Raw genomic sequence first — 22,927 nt, 5'->3', positions numbered from 1 at the left:
TTTCCACTGAAACTGAACTGGACTGGTAACGATGACACTAAGCACTAACACCACGCAAGTGTTCAGGTGGCCGATCTACCTTCCGCAGAGAATTGCACCTCTGACCATTTCCATAGCTGTAAACGATGCTTATGTACGAATCCGCACTGACATCTGATCGTGTCTTCTGAGTGCTTCAGTTTTTTGTGTGGCAGTTCATATAAAAGTAAAAGTGGTCCACTTCCTAGCTTTCAGGATTCATAGATCACCTCTAGGTCAACCAAGACAAACAAGTTGGGGATGGTTATATAGGATAAAATGCCATGCTGTAACTGGAAGGTCACTTATGATATGTGCTATCTCTTAACATGGTACTATGACATGCAACTAAAAATTATAACTTTAGTTGTATAAAAATAATGGAAATTCCTGGATGGAGCAATATGTAAAATAAGGGAAAGGCAACCAGTCACCTATAGCGGATCAATGCTTGGAGCACATTAACACACAAACAGAGAACGACTTTCGCAATAGCTTTCAAGAACTAGCTCTTTTTTTAATGTGTGTACTATTACTGGAAAAAGACCTAATGCATAAAGCAAGTGAGAATATTATTATTATTATTTTATGACTGTGCCCCATGTATCAATGAGTGAGTGGTTAATTTTAGCTGTGTACCTTCTGCGGAGACTTCCTCACGACATCACCATTGACCACATCTCTACTAGGGCTCTTGGCTTTTTGCAGTGTCATCAAGACACTGCTCTGTCTATTTCTCCCTTCCAAAGTTTCTGGTCTCGATTCAGACTTGGAACGTCGTCTAGATTTACTTCCGGAAGTCACAGAAGTTTCCTGCACAGTGAGAATGTGACATCACAATACAATCCTCACAACAGTCTGCCAGCTTGTGTCCACATTCTGTATGCGATCATTGTTTTTGTAGTTCTCCCAGACATAGAGGATTCATTGTGGTATCCCCTAACACACACAGTGAACCAGGTTGTTTCAGACTAGCAAGAACTGCCGTTCTCACTCTGTTTACATGGACAAGGAGAGCAGGTGGTTTCTTTTTAATTACCGATCCAGTACTTCTAAATGCTGAACCCTTTGGAATATAGTTTTCCCATCTGGGACTCGTTAGGGTCAAGATTTCCCACACCTTTTTTTGTGGCCAAATATTTTGAAAATATATAAATTCGTTTACTGAGGGGAAAATCTCATGACAATTCCGAATATAAATTGAAAAAGCATTATTAGAAGAAAATCTGTTCATTTGTTCATCTAGAAAAATTTAACAGAGGTAAAAGTTTAATTATTTTGTGGGAAGATTTGGTAAGGTGCGAGTCTTGATTTGTGTGTTTTGTTATTTTCCACATGAGCTTTGTGCCACCCCAGGAAAGTTAAAGCATTAATTGCAGTACGTAGTGTCACAATGTGAGGAGTCATCAGTGGTGGCTAAGAATCTTGAGCATGAAACATGATGTCATGGAATACCAATGGCCAGAAGATTAATGATTTAAATGCTGATGTAAGTGCTCTTGATTTCGGCTTTGGAAGTTTGGAGCCAGTTTAAAGGAGATGTACCTAATTGATTGATTAAGTTGAGATCATGCCTGTAAAAAAAGGCATAATAAAAGCCTTCATACAAATCAGAGTTGATGAGTTATGGCTTTGGATACAAATAGAATTCCACGACAGACACAAGAAGAGTTTATCAAGGAGTTGAGGATTCACAGAATGTTTGGAGCTGAAGACCAGTGACTAGGTAATTTAAAAACTAACTGAACCCTTGCAGATTGCATTTTGATGTTTGACATTAAACTTTCAGCAGAAAAGATGTTGAACCACTGTTTGACTGCAAACATACGACGCACTGCACTCCACACTCCATAGTGACAAACTGCATTGGACAAACTATCTGCCGACAGACACTCAAGGTCAATACATCCCGAATCACCAAGTAATAGTGGTTTAAAAAACTAGTTTCCTCTGCTCCACCCTGTATTCCCAACAGTTTAAACAGATGCCTGCAAAATGTGCACTGTGAACTCTACATATAATTCTAATTACTTTCTTTTGTGCAATGAATCCTCTCTGTCTAAGTGAGGCACTAACCCCACCACTCCTTGCCCGCCAACATTATCACCATGGGACATCCGATCTCAACTTCCTGATTTGTGTGTTCCCGAAGTTCACTACTATTCACTTGACAAAGGAGCTAAACCTAAACATTTCAACAGGTATCAATAAGACAAAAATGCTCTCAATTCCACACAAGTTAAGTGCACAAATGGCTGATACAGTATGAGGCCTTTTTTTATATTGGAACACAAATCGCAACATATACAGTATTTATTCAAAAAGTATATTCCCTGCTTTAACTTCTATATACAACAGAATAAATACAGCAATTATTTGCTGTAATAAAGGAACTGGATGATTTCTCTTGATAATTTTTTTCTTCATTTGCATACCTTCTGTGCAGATTTTCTATTAATATCAGCATTAACTGAGTTTCTACTAGGGCTCCTGACTTTTTCCTCTGTCATCTGGTCATTGCTGCACCCTTTTCTATTCTCCAGACGTGGTTCAGACTTGGAACGCCTTCGAGGTTCACTCGCTGGAGCCACAGGAGTCTCCTACACAGTGAGAAAGTTATGTCACAAATTAGTTTGTGTATCTACCTGTCTGCAAGAACTGACATACTATGTGCACTCTTTGTTGCTGTAGTTCTTTCAGACATGTAGGTTCCTTACATTTTCCCTTAACACACTTTCACCACATAATGTTACACGATTAATAACATTTCTCAGCCTTGACCTCTGACAGTGTTAATGATGATTATGTCAACACATCTAACACTGAAACTATACACTATGGCCCTCTTTGATTTTCTTCTTGCTTACAGGAGTTGAAGTTCAGTAACCAGCCATCAATTTCTGAAGTGGTATGACACATTTCTCAAAAATGTTAGAAAAAAATTGACCCTGAAGATTTCTTGATGCTGTTAAGTATTAAAAGTACAAAACATTTCTTTCAAGTTACAGAGATGGCTGTAACACCACTATTCAATACTGGTTAACTAACATTTCAATATGATAAAAAAGGGAGAATTCTAATTTTAAAAAAAGGAAGTTGCTACAAGCGGAAATGGAACAGGTGCCTTTGTGGTTACGGGGTTAGAATGGTATATATGAGCTGCAGCCAGAATAATTGTTTATATAAATATATATCATAACTTCACTTACACTGTTTATAATATACACTCAAAATGGTTACACCATTCAGTGATGTATACTAGAACTCATTTTACCACATTTGCTGTCATTGAAACTGATGATGTTAACCTCTGTTGTGTTAATCTTGAGTTCCATCTGTGTGTGCCAACTGTTTTTATATCCCCTACCTGTAAGGTAGCCCCACAGGAAGAAGTCTGGAGACAATAAACTGCATGAGCATGAGTGCTGTAATGTTTTAAAGATGCTTCAATCCCAAAAAATTCAGTTAATAATGAATTTTTTCATTAACACTATTCTGGAACTAATAACATACATATGCCTCAAGAAGGAAATTAACACTGTAATCTTGTCTTGAAACACACAGCACAGCATATTTTTTAATAAATTAATAAATTTACGGCCCCACTATTTGATAATTTAATATGGTACACTACACTCCCATTTTCTGACAGTGAAAGGTGTTTCTGTGAAAGGCATGGATTTTGTGTTGATCATGTTCTTGCATTTTGACTATTCACACACACACTAAAGTGAACCCACACATCAGTGAAGAAATCACAGTCCAATCCTGCGATGATCAAAACCACCTGCATATTGCTAGAGATTTGTCTTTACCCACTGCCTACAATTCCTGCACAACACATGAAATTTAACTTGGGCTTCGTCACCACCTGAGCACTACCATATAAAATCTGTGATTAGACAGTTTGTCATCTCAAACTTTAAGGTAAATGCAGCACTATGTCCCTCACCGCAGCCAATTTATCATCCATCAAAATGTTGCTCTTCCTGTTTTCTTTCCGAGACCGATCCAATTTCCGAGAAATGGACAATTCATCTCATTATTGTAATTTGTTTGGCACTGCAGCAACTGGATATTTCCCATGAAATGTTTCTACAACATGAGGATATGAACAGCTGTCAAAATACTGTTTAATAATGAAATCTCATCACTCTTTGTAATACAACATATTCCCCAAGCAATGAACTGTGCAATTCAACGGACATCACGTGTTACATCTTCGTTTGTGTAGAAATTTGTGGTGCTACCTTGCTGTGACCAAGCAAAAATTGCATTATAACTGCTTATTGACAGACATGTTTATTTACTAGTACGAGAATTTTCAATCGCACTGTAGAAAAAAATAACTAGTGACAGTCTTCTGTTCTATCTCAGTATGTGCACATAGTAAAAGGGTGATCTGAAAAGTACTCGACCTGGTGGCGAAAATGACAATTTATGCTTTTAAAGAAGTTTTATTTTTCAAAACAATCTACTTCAAAAACAATAAATTTCATCTGCAGGTGTTCCAATGCCATTACATCCTCTGACCAGGAGCACTGTCGTGATGAAAGATGATTTTTTTCTTCTTGAAGCAAGGGTCTTTTTATCACAAATGTTTGCATCCAGTTTTGTTACAAGTTGAAATTAGTATTCTCCAAATCATGGTTTTGGCTTTTTCAACACTGTCATGTACTGATGTGAAAAGTCACTTCCATATGTATTGAGAACTTTTCAGAAACGGTCGTTCAAATGCATTTGTGATCCGCAGTGAACACACGTGTTACCCATCTTGCACAAGGCTTTCTCCAATTCCTCATGCAAGATGTGAGCAGCATGTTCCCTTGATATCCATAGAACATTAGCAATTCCACACACCTTCATATGCTGATCTTCCAAAGTTGTATCATGTGGGACACTTTCACAGCTATGTTTAAACTTGGCTGCCCATTTCTTTCCTGTGGAACCTAAAGATAAAGAGCCACCATTACATTTACAGGCCGTAAATGAATTTAGGTCAGTGTTAAATCTTCTGTTATGAGGAATTTAATCCTTGTACAATACTCTATTTTTCTCCATTTTCAACAGCATACACACCACAACTCCTTCACACAACTGTCCATAGTCAACCGCTGACTGGACTGACTTGGAATTTTATATAGCATCTACTAACATCTATCGACAAAAGTGGGGAAAGACAAGAGAGTAGTGTAAAGATCCCTGGGCAAGGACGAGAACTTTTCAAACAGCCCTCACATACCACATCAGACAGTTACTAATCGACCAAGGGAGTTGATTGTGCCCTTTTGAAATGAGATACGTGAGCATTTACTTGCATTGATTTAAGATAATAATGGAAAACACAATTAAGATAGCTGGACATTAATCTGGACACAAAACCTACCAAACACATGAACATACCAATATGAGGGCCAAAGATAAATGAAATCATATGGGTCTGAAGTAGTGTTAAACCACACTGAAGTGGTAAGAAGTAGACTGAAGTCATGAAAATACAACTATCAAAACTGGTGCAAAAATTGGATTTGCAAAAAAAAAGGAGTGAACTATATGCATGTATGTATAAAACTTAAAAAGATTGCTGAGTAACATCATAAAAGGAGTTCCAATCGCTGTTCAAGTTTGATGGTGACCAGTTGAGAACAAACTTATACCCGGGCTGCTGAAACACCTCACTTCAAGGTCACTCCCCAAGCTCCGTAAAGTTGACAGTATAACTGACAGACAAGAGAGCAGCGTGAGGCGCTGCAGCTTCTGAACTGGTTCTGGCGTCGACACTACCACATTGCCAGCTTCCGTGTAAACACTGTATGTTAGTGCGTGAACGCCTGCTTTTGTGTTGTGTTGTGTTGCGTTACAACCTCAACTACAGTTTCTGTTTATTAAACAATGTCACCAAAATGATGTTGTTCAACACGTGACATTCTGTTGTGCTGTGGAGTGCCATTAAATAGTCAGGCTTTTGGAGCTGTTCATGGGATGCGTCGATTCCTGCCGATAAAGTTGTAGAGGGTGCCTCAAAAACTCTAGGACTCAGTCAAAGAACAGTTATAAGGAAAGGGGTGCTACTTCCAAGACTTACAAGACACTCAAGTAAATAGTGTGGAAGAAAGCCCGTGGGAGGAACAGTGGGTTTTTAAGTACTCCGGGAAAGAAAGAAAAAGCACCCTTGTCCTGTTACAGATACTGATTCTTTCCAATCTGATGCATTTCGTCGGCATATATACGAATACTATAGAAGGAAAGAAAGTGAACTTTTCTCAGGGGAGAAAACATCACTTAAGATGGTATTAAAAAGTATGGGCTTCCATTTTAAAAAGTTAGATGGACGAAAACTGTTACTTAAAGAAGCTCACGTCGCTGCAGCTCATATCATTTTCTTAGACAAAATTGTAGGAAAGGAGATTCACTCAGTCACATATTTAGATGAAACCTGGGTCAACACTTGAGAATCAGTTGAGAAATGCTGGACAGATGGTACTCCAAATAGCAGCAGTCATCAGCCAACAGGAAGAAGATCCCAATTAATTGTGGCCCATGCAGGGTCTTCAAACAGCTTTGTGCCTGAAGGACTTTTAGTTTTTCGATTGAGAAAAATCAGCGACTATCATGAGGATATGGACCACCCACAGTTTCTACAGTGGTTTAAAAATTTGTTGCTCCAGTTTAATGTTCTGACAGAGTTTGTGATGGAAAATGATAAAACTCCCACCACCAGTGACCGTCCGTAAAAAAACTATGCTGCAATGGTTGCAGGCGAGAGACACTGCTGCAGACATGAGCATGACAAAGCTGCTGTTACACTCACTTGTAAAACAAAATAAGCCTGTGATGCCTAAATACATTGTAGATGAAATTGCAAGCAAACATGGTGGCTTGGTAATTAGGCTACCGCCTTATCACTGTCATTTCAATCCAATTGAATTGGTTTGGAGTGAAGTCAAGGCGTACATTAGAAGTAACAACAACACTTTTACAGTAACAGAAGTGGAAAGACTGCGACATGAAGGTCTTGCTTCTGTAGATGCTACCTCCTGGAGAAGAAAGTAGACCATGTTGTTGACCTCATAAGAGCAGCACAGACTATAGATGGCATTATACATGAAAATGAATAATTAATGATTTCTGTTGGTGGTGGTGGTGGTGGTGGTGACAACGAAGACAATGGTTTTGGCACTGATTCCAATGATAATGAAGGAGAATTGGATGGAATTGCGCCACTGACATCATAAATTGATGAACGTAAATGTATACAGAATTAATTCTCTCTCTGTGCAATTGGGTAGGCTATGCACGTTTTGCTTTATTTCTTTCTATGAGTGTGAATAGTATGTTCTTTGGTATGCTTAGGTTTACATTACTATACGACATTTTGCATGCAGCTATTATGGTAACAACTTGGTACGATTTTTCATAGATACTGTCATTAACTTCAGGTGTTTTTATTTCCCCATTTCATATACTATCAAATGCTTACTCTCCGTTGTCATTCTCTCCATTGGTAGAAAAAATGTACTTTGTTGCACTTACGTAAAATGTTGATTGCAGCTTACATTTACAAAATGCACTTCGGAGTTGTGGGCGTGTTTGGTGGCAGCTATTGCAACGTCACAACTGCAATATAGCCAACTACATGCAAGCTGTCAAGTGACATGTTTCACTGGCCCGGGTATAGCAAAGGCGACTGAAGAGGACTCAAATAAGGAGTAAATGAAGGACTAGCATTGGTTGGAACGATTGTTGAAAAGACTCATCTAGGAACTGTAAAGTCCAAAGTTTTAAGGAAAGGAATAGGGAGATCCCAAAAAGCATTCTGAATGGTAAATCAATCAAGTAAGTTACTGGGTGTAAAAATTAATTACTGTCATCTCAATATTAATTAGCAGAATAACAATCCATTTTCATAAGATTATGATGGGCCACACCGGGATTGAAGGGGAAAGTACAACTACAACTGTGATGGAACAATTCCAAATCTAAGAACTGGGCATAAAAGAAGAATTGAGGGAAGGTACACAGAATAGGTTGCCTAGATAATAACTACAATTAGTATAAGAACAGTTTAACATTCTTAACACTCTGCCGTCCAGAGACACCAGAGTGGAGTCGCGCGCGAAATAGTGGTCACCAGCTGGCAACACCACAGCGATGTCATGTGCATAGTATCGTTCAGCAGCCGGTGACACCACAGTGGTGTCGTGAGCACAGTATCACGCATTGGCCGGTGACAGCACTTCAGTAGCTTTTCCATTCTGTTGGTGTTTTTTTTAGGTAACAATAGGTTACACATGTCAACAAGTTTTTTGTTTTTATAAATACTTGTGTCCTTTCATCATGGCAGACAAAAGAGACGATACGATTATTTATGACGAATGCACAGACGTCTTGTCTGACGTTCCGGACAACTTGGCCGATTGGGAAGAAGACATTAGACATCAAAAAAATGGAAGTGAAGCAGAATCATCGGAAGATAGTGAAATACATCCAAGAAGAATTCGGCAAACGTTACAGTTCCCAACTGATTCGGATGAATCAGACAAGGAAGACAGTGAACAGTGGTCAGGCTTTGATTTACCAAGGACCAATAATAAATTTGAAGGATCTCCGGGTCCAAACATATTTCCCAAAGATACACAGAGCGTCGAGGATATCGTAGAACTATATATTGGGAATAATCTATTTGAATATATTAGCAACGAAACCAACAAGTACTACAGTCAAAATTGCAATAGAAGGAAATGGGATTTTAAAAAAAATGCCAAATTTGTCGACGTTATGGGACCCAAACTTAGAAAATGGCTTGGGCTTGCTATCCTTATGGCACTGTAAAAAAAAAAGGATTGATGATTATTGGTCATTGAATCCATTGATAGACTCACAGATATTTCGCAAAACGATGTTCCACAACCGATTCAGACAAATATCATTTTTACATTTTTCCGACAACACCAATAAACTGGATAATGCTGACCAGCTTTCCAAAGTGCACTTCATAACTGAATATTTTTCCAAAAAGTTTAAGTAAACAAATATTTGAAACAAACAAATTTTATATTTATTTACGTATGTATATCTTCAAAATTTCATGAAAGTAGGGGAACAGGGTTGAGAATTTATGAGAGCTAACCATGAGTTTAGTAAAACTTAACAATTTATAATCTCCCGATAATGAGCATGGCAGGATGCGGATATTAATAATGCTCTCAGTGATAAGAAATGTGCAAGACAAGACTTGTCTCAAGCAAGAATATCAGAGTATCCAAGTGAACTAGAGAGAAACTGTCAGTTTATAGGCCAAAAATATTACAAGTCAAACAGTTGGTTGTAGCTGAGCTGAGAAGCAGAAAGTAAAGAATACCTGGTTAACAGAATAACTAAATGGGAATGAGAATATGTTGTGGCATCATGAAGAACAAAAGAATGGCAGATGAATCTATCCAATTGGTAGAACTTTCCAGTGGTGAAAGGTGACAATCCCTAAACATTACAGCAATTCCAACAGTTTTTGATACTTTATTGAACTGTAATGGAATAACACTCTTGATGATGACATTGCATGTTTCTGGTCGAGTATAGATAGATAGCTTGATATAGTTGGAAGAAGTGGAAATGAAAATACAATGGTTCTGCCGAATAAGATGAATTCAGTGTAGAAATGGACTTTGAAAGATTGTACAGAATACTAAACATAATTACGAAAGAAAATACAATCCGTAACGAATAGAAGCAAGGTGTTATAATCCCAGTATTTAAAAAGGGTGACAAGAAGAAATGCACCACCTACAAAAGTGCAATTTTATAATCACATAGGCTAAAAATCTCCAAGTCCATCCTACAGGAAAAGAATACGAAAAACAGTTGGATTTATTTATACACAAAGACCAGAAATGTAGTTTCAGACATCAAAGTTCAACTATTGAAATCATTTCTGTCATAATAATGCTCTATTGTAAGGAGATGGAATAATATTAAACATTTGTAACTGTTCCATAGACACCAAGAAAAACTATAACCACATACCAAGCACGCACATATGTGAATTAATGGTATGCTTTTGGCTGGATGCCATTTTTCTGGTTGGAGGGTTCCTATATCTTGAGACTGGGCCAACACAACACAGGTAGCAATTCGTGGTTGCTTCTCCTCCTTAGACATTGCTCATTTTGAAAAAGACACCCACTCAATCTGTTGACTTGAGTACCAATTTTTTGCAAGCGAATAATAGGTGCAACTACATGCAGTTAAAACCCTGAAAGAGAACATGAGTTAACTGCTCCAGCCCCAAGAAGTACTGAGTCATGAGAGGGCATTCCTTTGTAGTCGGTCAGTGGGTATGTGGAGGTGTGTTGCTGCTAAGATACACCTCTGTTCAACTACAAAGGACTGCCGTCTGTCACATGGTACCACCCAGGAAAGCAGCAACTGAATCACATTCTCCACCAGGGTTTCGACTACCTCTCATCGTGTCTCTAAATGGGAAATAGCACACTATCTTCCATGTCTCTCCCACAGAGTCACTCTGCCATCCACTGTGCTGTACTCTTATCCTTCACTATTCCATAACTGCTCCCAACCCCTCGGCTCATAGCTCATATCCTTGTAATGGACCTACATGCAAGACTTGTTCCACATATCCTGTCAACACCACCTACACCAGTCCTGTTGCAGGCATCTCCCGCCCCATCAAAGGCAGTGCCCCCTTTCAAAGCAGCCATGCAGCCTCCCAACTTTGCTGCAGTCACTGTGTGCCATTCTACGCTGGCACAATCAGTAACAAGAGGTAACAGCACGAACGGCCACCACAAAACTGTGACCGAGAGGGTGACAGCCAACAGTTCCTGAGTGTGCAGCCCGACATGATGCACTCGGCTTCGACAACTGCTTTACGTTCTGTGCCGTCTGGATGCTTCCCATTGACACCAGATTTCTGAATTGTACAGGTGGGAATTCTCCCTATAACATACCCTTCCTTCCTGTAACCCTTCAGGCCTCAACCTTCACTAGTCTGTATCCCCCACCTGCCTCTGTTCCCATACCTGCTACCACTCCAACTTCACACACGACTTCCGTCCACCAGCACACCTGTGCTGCACTGTTCTTTGTCCTTCTGAGCTTCTCTTCTCACCCCTCGCTCCCACGCACACGCGCTCCCTCCTGCGTGTGTGCCAGCACACCCTCCCAATGCTGCATCTAACAGGCCCTATCCTGTCCACGACACACCCCTGCACACTCCCATATGCTGCATTACAGCACCTTTTCCCACCCATATCTGCTATTCATCTCCCTACTCTCCTCACACCTCTTTTACTGCCACATTAGAGACTGCTATCACAGTCAGGCCTCAGCACCCTGAGGTTTCAAATGTGCCTGTCTGCCTCTTAAAGCCTTCTCTATGAGGTGAGTATCCTACTTTATATTATTGTTATTCCATCCCAGATTTTATATGTAATTACTTTCTTTTGAGCAATGAATCTTTTTTGTTTAAAGTTACCCCACAAAATTATCTCTTAGGATGTCAGCAATGAAAATGTGAAAAATACGCAAACTTACTAACTTCTATGTACCTAAAGTTTGAAATCATTTCCATGGCAAAAGTATCATAACTTAAATGTTCCAGCAGTGGTCAATGAGAAGAAAATTGATCTCATTTGTAAATGTATTAAGTGCACAGGTGGTTATAGTGATACAGCATTACAAACGAACAAATTAATAAATAATGAACAAAAAGTAATAAATATACATTCTCTGCTTTAACACCTATGTATTACAACAGAGTAAATGCTATTACATGCTATCATAAAGATACTGGATGATTTCTCTTGAGACTTTTACTTTATTTGCATACCTTCTGTGTTGGCGTCCTATTAACATTGGCATTAAACGAGTTTCCACTAGCACTACTGGTTTTGTCCTCTGTCCTCAGGCCACTGCTGCTCCTTTTTCTCTTTTCCACGACTTTTGCTCTCGGTTCAGACTTGGAACGTCTTCGAGATTCCCTCACTGAAGTCACAGGAGTCTTCTGCACAATGAGAAAATTATGTTACAAATCACTTTGCCTATCAGCCTGCAAGAATTGGTATACTGTGTTTGTTTTTTGCTTCAGTAGTTCTTCCAGACACATATGGTTTCCCTTAATATACTTTCATCAAATAATGTTACACCATACCCCTTAACATAAAACCCCAAGATACCTCGTTTTTCTTATTTTGAAAGAAACTTAAAATTCCAAGTATGCTTGGACAACTTAAGAACAGACCTCTGAAAAACCAAAACCTCACCTACACACGTTTTATCACTGATAGTTAAGTGTTCGGTCACTAGTACGCATCTGGTACTACACTTGTAGCCTGACTATCATAATTTGATTGAGATAGTTTCCACTAGATATCTTCTGAACTGTGTGCAGCTTGTTATTTGGGTAATGCTTTTTTTTAAAAAAAAATGTAGCTCACTAGCAGTAGTAGGTAAATACACCCATTGTGCTTCAGCCAGCTCTTCCGAACTTTTCCGCTGTAAAACTCATGATCACACTTCATAGCTACACAGAACCTAAAAAATAACTTCAATTTCAGGATATTTTAGTCCAACTCTAGTGCACAAGTATCCTTGGGAATTTATTACTTCAAAATTTTGTAAGGCAATATTTTGAGGTTTAAAAATTGTCATTATTTGTCTATATGTAGTGTCTTTCATTATAAAAGATTTTATACTCTCACAGTGTTAGTGAGGAGTATGTCACCACAATTAACATGGGGCTCTACATTCTGGTCCTCTTCAATTTTTTTTCACGCTTCCAGGATTTGAAATTCAGTAATGAGCCATCAACTACTGGCATATGATACACTTCTCAAAAACATTTGAACAAAACTGACTGAAGATTTCTGTATGCTGGTAAGTATAAAACATTTCTACCAGTTAACAGAGCAGATTACAACTCCACAATTCAATATTTTGTTTACTAAAATTATATTTAATAATAAATGTAGAATTCAAATAACAATATTACAAAAAGAAGTTGCTACTAGCAACAATAGGACAGGTGACTTAGCGGTTACAAGACTAGAACACTATGTTCTTAGATACAGCCAGAACTGTTAAAATGCTTTAAATGTTTCATACTTAAAAACACTGCTTGACAACCCTCAGAATCTTCATTGTCAATTTCTTCAAGTGTTTTGAGAAGTGTTTCACACTGCTATAGGAAACTGATGTCTGGAAACTAGCTTCAAATGCTTTAAGTGTGAAAAAAGTAGAAGAGTGATAGTCAGCAAAATCCCTTTGTTAGATTTTGTATTCACATACACTGGATTTGCCAACTCACAAAGCAGTCAGTCAGTCATCTTTCAACTAACCTGTGCCTCACGCTGTGCAACAGATCAAAATACATACTCACGAAAGCACTCAATGTATATAACCTACCACTTCCACCAACCTATAACGAAATGCACTTTTAACTGCACGGATAACAAAGACAACAATGTACAACAGTTTAAAAAATTGTAGTATATTGTTTTCACATTCACAGTGCTGCTACATCAATTGTATTTTCACAGGGGCATGAGCCACAACAGATGCCTCTCTTTAATTCTGAAATAGCACGAGTCGGTGACTGAACACAAACTGAAAGACTGATAACCCCTTATTAGTCAGTTTGTGCAGTTACAAATGAAGTATTTGAAGCAACAGCAAACTCAAAATCATGAAATTATAGAGTGATGCCGCTTTTAAAAATACACGATCCAACTGCACTTAAGTCACCGTGATTCATGATGGTCCAGTGGACATTAAAAATGGCAGGACGCGGTTCTTAATTAAGTGTGTGATCGCCTTGGATGGCAATGCATGCTGTACAAAATGCTTCCATTGACAAGGACACTGAGGACACGGGACTAGGGGTGGACAAGTGGTCGCAGGAGGCTCGCAACTGGAAACAATGGAGGAGGAGTGTGGAGCAGGCATATGGTCACTAAGACCCAGGCCACAGATAAGTCAAAGTCAAAAAAATTCCTATAAAGCAGCCACACAGGAAGAAGTCTACAGATGTTAAATTGTGAGAATGTGATCACCATACTTAGTTCGATTGCCAAAATATTTGCTTCAGAGATGAACTGTTTCATTATATGTGTGATGATTAGCACCACCCTGCAACTCACAATGTACATCTGTCTCAAGAAGGAATATCAACTGTGTAATGTCATCTCGGTCTACAACACAGTTTACTGCCTTCGCAGAGAACATACGGCACCAGTAATTGATGACACAATATGGCACACCACACTCCAATTTTCTAACAGTGCAGCATTTTATCGTGAAAGGCATGTTGAGCTTGTCAAATACTTGTGTCCTGGCTATTCTCATATGTACTAAGGTGAAACCATATCTCCTCAGTGAAGAAACCCGGTCAAGTTCTGTAATTCCAAGGATGTCGACAAACGACCAAAACCACGTACAGTACACTAAGAAGGTGAATGCAGCATCACACCCCTTGCCACAGCCAATGTAGTGTCAGCCAAAATGGTCAGTCTCCCAGTAGGAAACGGGTGATTAATTTCATTACTCTCAAATTTTGCAGCACTGCAGTATCTGGATATTTCCCATGACAAAATACTGTTCCTTCACAAAATCTCATCACTTTTGGAAAAACAGCATGTTTACCAAGCAATTAACTGTGCAAATCCATGTGCTGCAATGGTATCTTCTAATACTTCTTGTGCTATCTTGCAATGGGTAAGCAAATTATTGCAATAAAAATCCTATTTAGAGACACATTTATTTTCACGTGCATGGCTTTTTGATTGCACAACAGAAGTGCAATAAATATTTTCTGTTCTACCTCACTTTGGGCACACAGTACGGAACACATCACAACATTATTACTCCAATGAGACAAACCCAAAGTATGCTGTCAACAGGTTCCACCCACCAATGAGAGGAAGAGAGAGGTGGGGGATGGGGGGTGGGGGGGAACTAGGATTGAGGTAGGCAGATTAAACCCTTTCTATCACTGCCATTATGGAGCACAGACCATCACTGGGTAACAAAAGAATAGGAACTTGGTTGTGCCCTTTTGAAATGAGCCACCCCAACATACATACATGTGACTTTCCTGGAACCCAGTACCAATTGCCGAGCGCCTATCTGTAGGAAACTAGTTTCTACTTAAACTGAAACGCAAGTTACCCACGCTATATTCGCCCAGTATTTCACAATGAGAGCACTTAGTGATTTCTAACAAACTTTCAGCATAATTTCAAACCTTTTCTAAACTTTCCTGGAACCCAGTACCAATTGCCGAGCGCCTATCTGGCAGCTTCCGGGGGAAGCAAAAATTTTATTTTCAATATTTAATGTAATTATTGACTGAATTTAAAAATGAAATGCTGTCAAAATCTACTCATTAAAAGGTATAATCATACATTAAAAGTTTAACGCAATAAGACAAGTATCACAATTACAGACTGTGTGTGTGTGTGTGTGTGTGTGTGTGTGTGTGTGTGTGTGAGCGCGAGCGCGGGCTCGCATCTTGAGATAGTGTATCGTATGGCACTCAAACACGTGGGACTTCATTCTTCTAGTATTTGAATACGAGAGCACTTACTGACTTCCGGCAAACTTTACACATAATTTCACACCTTCACAAAACTTTTTCTCGCTGAGAACCACAACAAAATGATGAAAGGAAAAAAAATTTTAACACTTACTAAATTTTTACTGTTCGTGCAGCAAAACTTCAGCATCGTACATGATGTTTTAGTTTATTACTTCTTTACTAACAACACTATTTGCAACACAGTTTACGGACATTATCAACATACACCACTGAATGTACCTGCAAAGTTATATCACTGCACGAGAGACAGTTCAGGAGATATGACATCATAAACATTGTGATGTGTAGGAAACTAGTTTCTACTTAAACTGAAACGCAAGTTACCCACGCTATATTCGCCCAGTATTTCACAATGAGAGCACTTAGTGATTTCTAACAAACTTTCAGCATAATTTCAAACCTTTTCTAAACTTCTCCTTGCTTACATCTGTAACGTTAAATACTTAACACATTAACTCATGTGCAAAGTAATCTGTTTTATGCTCGGAAGGAGTTTCAGTCTTCAAAGATCCTGGAGTTTACTTGTGTGGTAACTAGTTGTGTTTAAAATCAATAATTAATATACACTACTGGCCATTAAAATTGCTACACCACGAAGATGCCATGCTACAGACGCGAAATTTAGCCGGCAGGAAATAGATGCTGTGATATGCAAATCATTAGCTTTTCAGAGCATTCACACAAGGTTGGCGTCAGTGGCGACACCTACAACGTGCTGACATGAGGAAAGTTTCCAACCGATTTCTCATACACAAACAGCAGTTGACCTGGCGTTGCCTGGTGGAACGTTGTTGTGATGCCTCGTGTAAGGAGGAGAAATGCATACCATCACATTCCTGACTTTCGTAAAGGTCGGATTGAAGCCTATCATAATTGTGATTTATCATATCGCAACATTGCTGCTCGCATTCGTCGAGATCCAACAATGACAGTTAGCAGAATATGGAATCGGTGGGTTCAGGAGCGTAATACGGAATGCCGTGCTGGATCCCAATGGCCTCATATCACTAGCAGTCGAGATGACGGGCATCTTATCCACATGGCTGTAACAGATCGTGCAGCCACATCTCGATCACTGAGTCAACAGATGGGAACGTTTGCAAGACGACAACCATCTGCACAAACAGTTCGACGATGTTTGCAGCAGCACGGACTATCAGCTCGGAGACCATGGCTGCGGTTACCCTTGATGCTGCATCACAGACAGGAGCGCCTGTGATGGTGTACTCGACAATGAACCTGGGTGCACGAATGGCATAACGTCATTTTTTCGGATGAATCCAGGTTCTGTTTACAGCATCATGATGGTCGCATCCGTGTTTGGCAACATTGTGACGAACGCACATTGGAAGCATGTATTTGTCATCGCCATACTGGTGTTATCACCCAGTGTGATGGTATGGGGTGCCATTGGTTACACGTCTCGGTCACCTCTTGTTCGCATTGACGGCACTTTGAACAGTGGATGTTACATTTCAGATGTATTACGACCCGTGGCTCTACCCTTCATTCGATCCCTGCCAAACCCTACATTTCAGCAGGATAATGCACGACCGCATGTTGCAGGTCCTGTACGGGCCTTTATGGATACAGAAAATGTTCGACTGCTGCCCTGGCCAGCACATTCTCCAGATCTCTCACCAATTGAAAACGTCTGGTCAATCGTGGCCGAGCAACTGGCTCGTCACAATACGCCAGTCACTACTCTTAATGAACTGTGGTATCGTGTTGAAGCTGCATGGGCAGCTGTACACGCCATCCAAGCTCTGTTTGACTCAATGCCCAGGCGTATCAAGGCCGTTATTACGGCCAGAGGTCGTTCTTCTAGGTACTGATTTCTCAGGATCAATGCACTCATACTGCGTGAAAATGTAATCACGTGTCAGTTCTAGTATAATATATCTGTCCAATGAATACCTGTTTATCATCTGCATTTCTTCTTGGTGTAGCAATTTTAATGGCCAGTAGTGTACTATTTTACTGCATGATATGGTGCTGTGCGGTAAGGGTAGGTCATTAAAGTTGACTTTACCTTTAGTTTGCAATTTAAAAGAAATATTTCAGTAAACAGTGGCTCACAATGGAAGCTAAATTTAGAGGTTTTCTTAAATCAGTATTAAGCCACATTAAAGGCATGGGTGGAAAACATTAGACAAAATGTGCCAGAGACTTGTGGTATGTAAGTGGCTGTGGGACGATAAAAGTTAACTACATATAAATGCTACTTCCTGTTTCATGACAAATGGCGTGTTCTCAAAATGGGAGTAACATTACATATTACTTAGCTCGCTCTTGGTGTCTACCTCTAGGTACCCACAAAAAGGAAATAATTCTTTTGTTGACCCTTTTCAAATAAAGTAAAAAACAATGTTGATGTTAGTAAAGAGAAAACATGTGCTCTCACCTCTAAATGTACATGTCCAAAAGTGGTTATTATAACATGCATCTCTTTTTTTTTTTTCTTTTCAGAGTGCATTCCATAAGCAAAACGACCAATTTTTTTCTGACACAACAGAACACCACAGCGTGTTGTAACCAGCTGGGCTAAGTGGAGGGGGGTGTTAGCTTCAAAACGCTCTTTGTCTCATTCCGCTGCGAGCTGCCGGAGAGTCAGGATGTGCGTTTCCATCAACCCCGTTTTGAGTTTATGTAACACGGCACAATGGATCATTCTGTAGAGCAATGGTACGCTATCAAATTTTGCATTAAACTTGGGAAGTCCGCCACCGAAACATTTCCGTTACTTCAGCATGACTTTGGGACTGACTGCTTGTCCAAATCACAAGTTTTCCGATGGCCCAAGTTGTTCATGGAGGGCCGAGAGGAGATCACCGCCGAACCTTGCAGTGGACAGCCATCAACCGCACGAGTCGACGAAAATACGAAGCGCGTGTGCAATTGTTTGAACTCTGACAGACGGCTGAGCCTTCAATTGACAGCACAAACTCCAAACATGTCAAAAACAACCATTTTCCGCAATGTGACCAAACATGAGGAAGGTGTGTGCCAAACTCATCCCAAAAGTGTTGACCAACGAACACGAGCACATGCAAGTGCTTTGGTGCTGAGAAATGTTGGACATGTGTGAAAATGATCCTCATTTCTTAAACTCAGTTAACACTGGTGATGAGTCATGGATTTTTGAGTACGACCCTAAGACAAAAAGGCAGAGTTCAGAGTGGCACACCCCATCGTCACCCTGTCCCAAGAAGGCATGCATGAGCAATTCCAGGATCAAAACCATGCTCATTGTCTTCTTTGACATCACAGGCATTGTCCACCACGAAATTGTACCTACTGGGACTACAGTGAAATCAGCTTTCTACTTGGAAGTGCTCAAAAGACTGAAAAGGAGGGTCTCGTACTGCCGAAATGACATCAAGAAAATGTGGAAAGTTCATCACGACAACGCGCCGAGTCGCAGCGCCTTCACTGTCAACGACTTCCTGGCCAGGACCAAGACCCCATTGGTTCCCCAGCCTCCCTACAGTCCTGACCTGGCTCGCGCTGACTTTTTTTTTGTTTCCTTGGTTAAAAGGAGTCATGAAAGGAAAACATTGGGACACGATTGAAAGCATCCATGCGCATGTTACATCAGCTCTACAGGACAATCCGGAAAAGGCATTCCAGGATGCCTTCCAGGCATAGAAACACCACCTCCAAAAGTGTATCGACACAAGAGGATGCTATTTTGAAAATTTTTGATTATTTGTATGAATGATGATGATGATGATGATGATGATAATGTCCCATATTCCTGGACAGAGCGTAGGGGAACGATACGGGAGATCCACACCGCCGTACTAGGCAAGGTCCTAGTGGGGGGGGTTTGCCATTGCCTTCCTCCGACATTTGTATGAATAATGAATATATCAATAAATGATTTTTTATGAATTTGGTCGTATTACTTATGGAATGCACCGTGTATGTGACTGCAATACGAATCACAACATATAGTGACTTTCCTGCCTTAATCTATGTCCTGCATAAGGAATGGTATTATGCACAGTATGTAAGATAAGGGAATGTTTTTAGCTCTATTTGTGTACCTTCTGTGCTGACTTCCTACTATCATCAGCAATGACTGATTTTGTACTAGGGCTCTTAACTTTGCCCTCCGTCCTAAGGCGACTGCTGCTCCTCTTTCGCTTCCCCAGGCCTTCCGGTCTCGGTACAGACATGGAACGTCTTCGAGATTCCCTTGGCGAAGTCACAGGACGTTCCTGTGCAGTGAAAATGTTATCTCAAAAATCAAGTGTTATACTAGCCTGTCTGTATGTGCTATTACATTGTGTGCGCTATTTACTACTGTAGTTTTTGCAAACAAACAGGCTTAACTATATTTTCGCTAACTTATACTAAAAAAGTCTAGCTTGGCATTTGACTCTACTCTGCAGCAGCATTTGTCATTTCACAATTAACTGCTACGAAATAGCATTCATTTGCTAGCTGTTATCTAATAAGTAAACAATGTTGTGGTATTAAAACACTAGTGTCCATGTTGACTTGTACATGTGCAATGCAAATATTAATATATACACTTACCTTTTCTCAAGATTTGGAACAATATGTAACTCTCAATTTGTACAGGGCTTAGACAAAACAATAATGTGGTTGTGGTCTCCAGTCCAAAGTTTGGTTTGATGCAGCTCTCCATGTTGGTCTATCCTGTGCAAGCCTCTTTACCAGCATAACTACTGAAACCTACATCCATTCAAACCTGCTTATTATACTCAAGCCTTGATCTATCTCTACAATTTCTACCCTCACAAACTTACTTCCATTACGTAATTGACAATACCTTGATGCACCATCCATCAGATAGGGTGTGGAGCCACTTTTGGCAGCCAGGAAGACAATACACACAATCCAAGAATAGTTTTCACGATGACATTTTAAGATTTTTCACAAATTAACTACTCCACGTTCACAAAGGAATTATCCTTCTTTATCACCACCACCACCAACCTTTTGACTGGTTGGCAGTTCTCCACCTGGTTCTATCAGAAGCTCATTTCTGTATAATTAGAAATGCCTACATCAAGTATATCTTGTTTTAAAAATGCCAATTTGTGGTCTTCCTCAACCTATCTCTCCTTGGAAACCTGTTTCAAACTGGCAAGGAACTGACTATGTCATGTTATGTGACCACTCCACTAGTGTCGTCTTCATTCTATTGTTCCCTAAATGATCTTTCTATCCCAATTCTTTGCAGGACTTACTTGTTTGTGGTGTCATCTGTTCACTTTATCTTCAACAGGCGTCTTCAGCAATCACACTTCAAATGTTTAAAGACAATTACTTTCATTTTTGCCTTATGTCCAAGTTTCACAGCCATACAGTGCTACACTCCAAATGCAGCTGCAAAGCACTATTTTTCTTGCTTCAGTATTTACATTGTCTGAACAAGGCATTTTTCTCTTATTTAAGAATATGACTTTTGCTTCTCTAATTCTTTGATTTGTATCATCTTCATTTCTTCTCTCTTCAGTTCTCTTACTTCCCAGGTATGTGTACAGTTTTATTTTCTTTTATTTTATTCCCTCTGATTTTGATGTTACACGAGAACAAAATTTAAGTATCTCGGTTTTACAATCTTTAGAGATGGTCAATTTACAGACGGGATTGACGCAAGGACACAGGCAGCCTGGATGAGGTGCCGAATGACAACAGGAGTCATATTCAATCATCAGATGAAGGATTGTCTGAAGTCGGAGATCTACCAGATTGTCATCCACCCCATCATTCTCTACAGCACTGAATGTTTGTCAGCAATGGAAAAGGCAGAACAGCAAATGGGGGCCATGGAGATGAAGATGCTTAGATAGACAGGTGGTATCACTCAACTGGATCATGTTTTGAATAATTCTATCAGGAAACATTTTGAGGTCACACCAATTCAGTAGAAAATGCAAGGAAGTCATCTGTGATGGTTTGGACACTTGCTGTGCAATGCATCAAGCAAAGGCAGTCATGGAAAAAAAGATCCAATGGACGATCAAGACGGCAATGGGCCAACACTCTGCACAATGACCTGACGGCTGTAAATCCTCACCCAGACATGGCCCACAATCAAACGAAATCGAGACAGCATTCCACTCGGCGGATCCTGCCATCAGGCGACTCACTTATTGCAAGTTCAATATGGATGTTGATCCAGAGGCAGCAACGCTAACCACTAGACCACGAGCTGTGGACCGCTTGTGGTCAGAAAAGATAAACATTTTTACATCACACTGGGCTTTGGTACATTTAAAATTAACAAATATATTGTCTAAGCACACTTGTTCCCTAGTAAGTTTATAGTCAACACACTGTAGATTGAACTGTGGTTGTAGGTTTTTCAAATCATTAACACTGTGCTTGTCAGCTGACATGTCAAAATCAGAATTAAGATCAACAGCTATTATAATGTCCTAGTTGGTAAATCTTTTCTCAGTGAGTGCAAATAAAAGGATGTTCAATTTTTCTAAGAACACACTGTTAATACCATTGGGAGACCTGTATAATGATACTACTATTAGCCTCTTACTACTTATGACTACCAGTGGCTTCAAAATTCAGTTCTTCGTATAAATAATTTAGATCTAAGTTACCAATGGTGCAACCGAATGATCTGCCAGCATAAATTGCTACACCACCCCTCTTGTGAACTCTTCCGCAGTAACTGTTTGATAAACTATAATTTTCGAACTTATAAACTGGAATTTCATCTACAGTGACCCAATGTTCACCTAAGCACAATAAGTCAAATTTATTCTCTGATGAGAAGTCATTCAATACTAACTCCTTGTCGTTCAAACCTTGGATACTTAAAAAACCAATTTTCAGGTTTATATTCTGCTCTCCCTCTGTTTTTCGATTATACTTATTATTATTATTATTATTATTATTATTCCTTCTGGTTTATCCACATTTTCTCCCCCCCCCCCCCCCCCCCCCCCCCCCCCCCCCCCCCCCCCCCCCCCGTCAAGCCATTTTAGTTTCCCTTGTTTTTTATTATTTTGCAAACATCTGTAAACATTCTGCTTAATGTTAGAGACCCCAGTCTATTTAAGTGCAGTCCATGCTTTCCTTGGCAGTTTACTTTTAGGAATTTATTTGGATCTATGAACACTGTTCCAAGTCTATCACACTGTTCTTTGATGGCACAATTTATTATGTAGACATATTTATCACTTACAGATCACCTTTTTATTACTGCACTAATTGTGAGCTGGGAACCTGGATAGACACTTCTAGCTAAATGAATCAAGCTTCTTGGTCATTGGTGATTTCTTCTTCATTGCTAATTGT

The 22,927-nt window shown here is 39.7% G+C and overlaps 1 protein-coding gene across 1 annotated transcript in view; it reads right to left on the bottom strand.

Moving 5' to 3' along the window:
- Positions 1 to 22,927, bottom strand: part of LOC126424835 (serine/arginine repetitive matrix protein 2-like) — a 382,172-nt gene that overhangs the window by 197,934 nt on the left and 161,311 nt on the right. Inside the window, exons 21-24 of the mRNA XM_050087642.1 lie at positions 19,681 to 19,854; positions 11,867 to 12,040; positions 2,454 to 2,618; positions 658 to 831 (exon numbers count right to left, since the gene is read on the bottom strand). Of these exons, the coding sequence (XP_049943599.1) occupies positions 658 to 831; positions 2,454 to 2,618; positions 11,867 to 12,040; positions 19,681 to 19,854 (687 nt within the window). The remainder of the gene's footprint in view (positions 1 to 657; positions 832 to 2,453; positions 2,619 to 11,866; positions 12,041 to 19,680; positions 19,855 to 22,927) is intronic.

Source organism: Schistocerca serialis, chromosome 10, assembly GCF_023864345.2.
Source record: "Schistocerca serialis cubense isolate TAMUIC-IGC-003099 chromosome 10, iqSchSeri2.2, whole genome shotgun sequence".
In the NCBI taxonomy this organism is placed as follows: Eukaryota; Metazoa; Arthropoda; class Insecta; order Orthoptera; family Acrididae; genus Schistocerca; species Schistocerca serialis.
The sequence above is the reverse complement of the archived record's forward strand: the minus strand, read 5'-3'. Positions and strand labels throughout refer to the sequence as shown.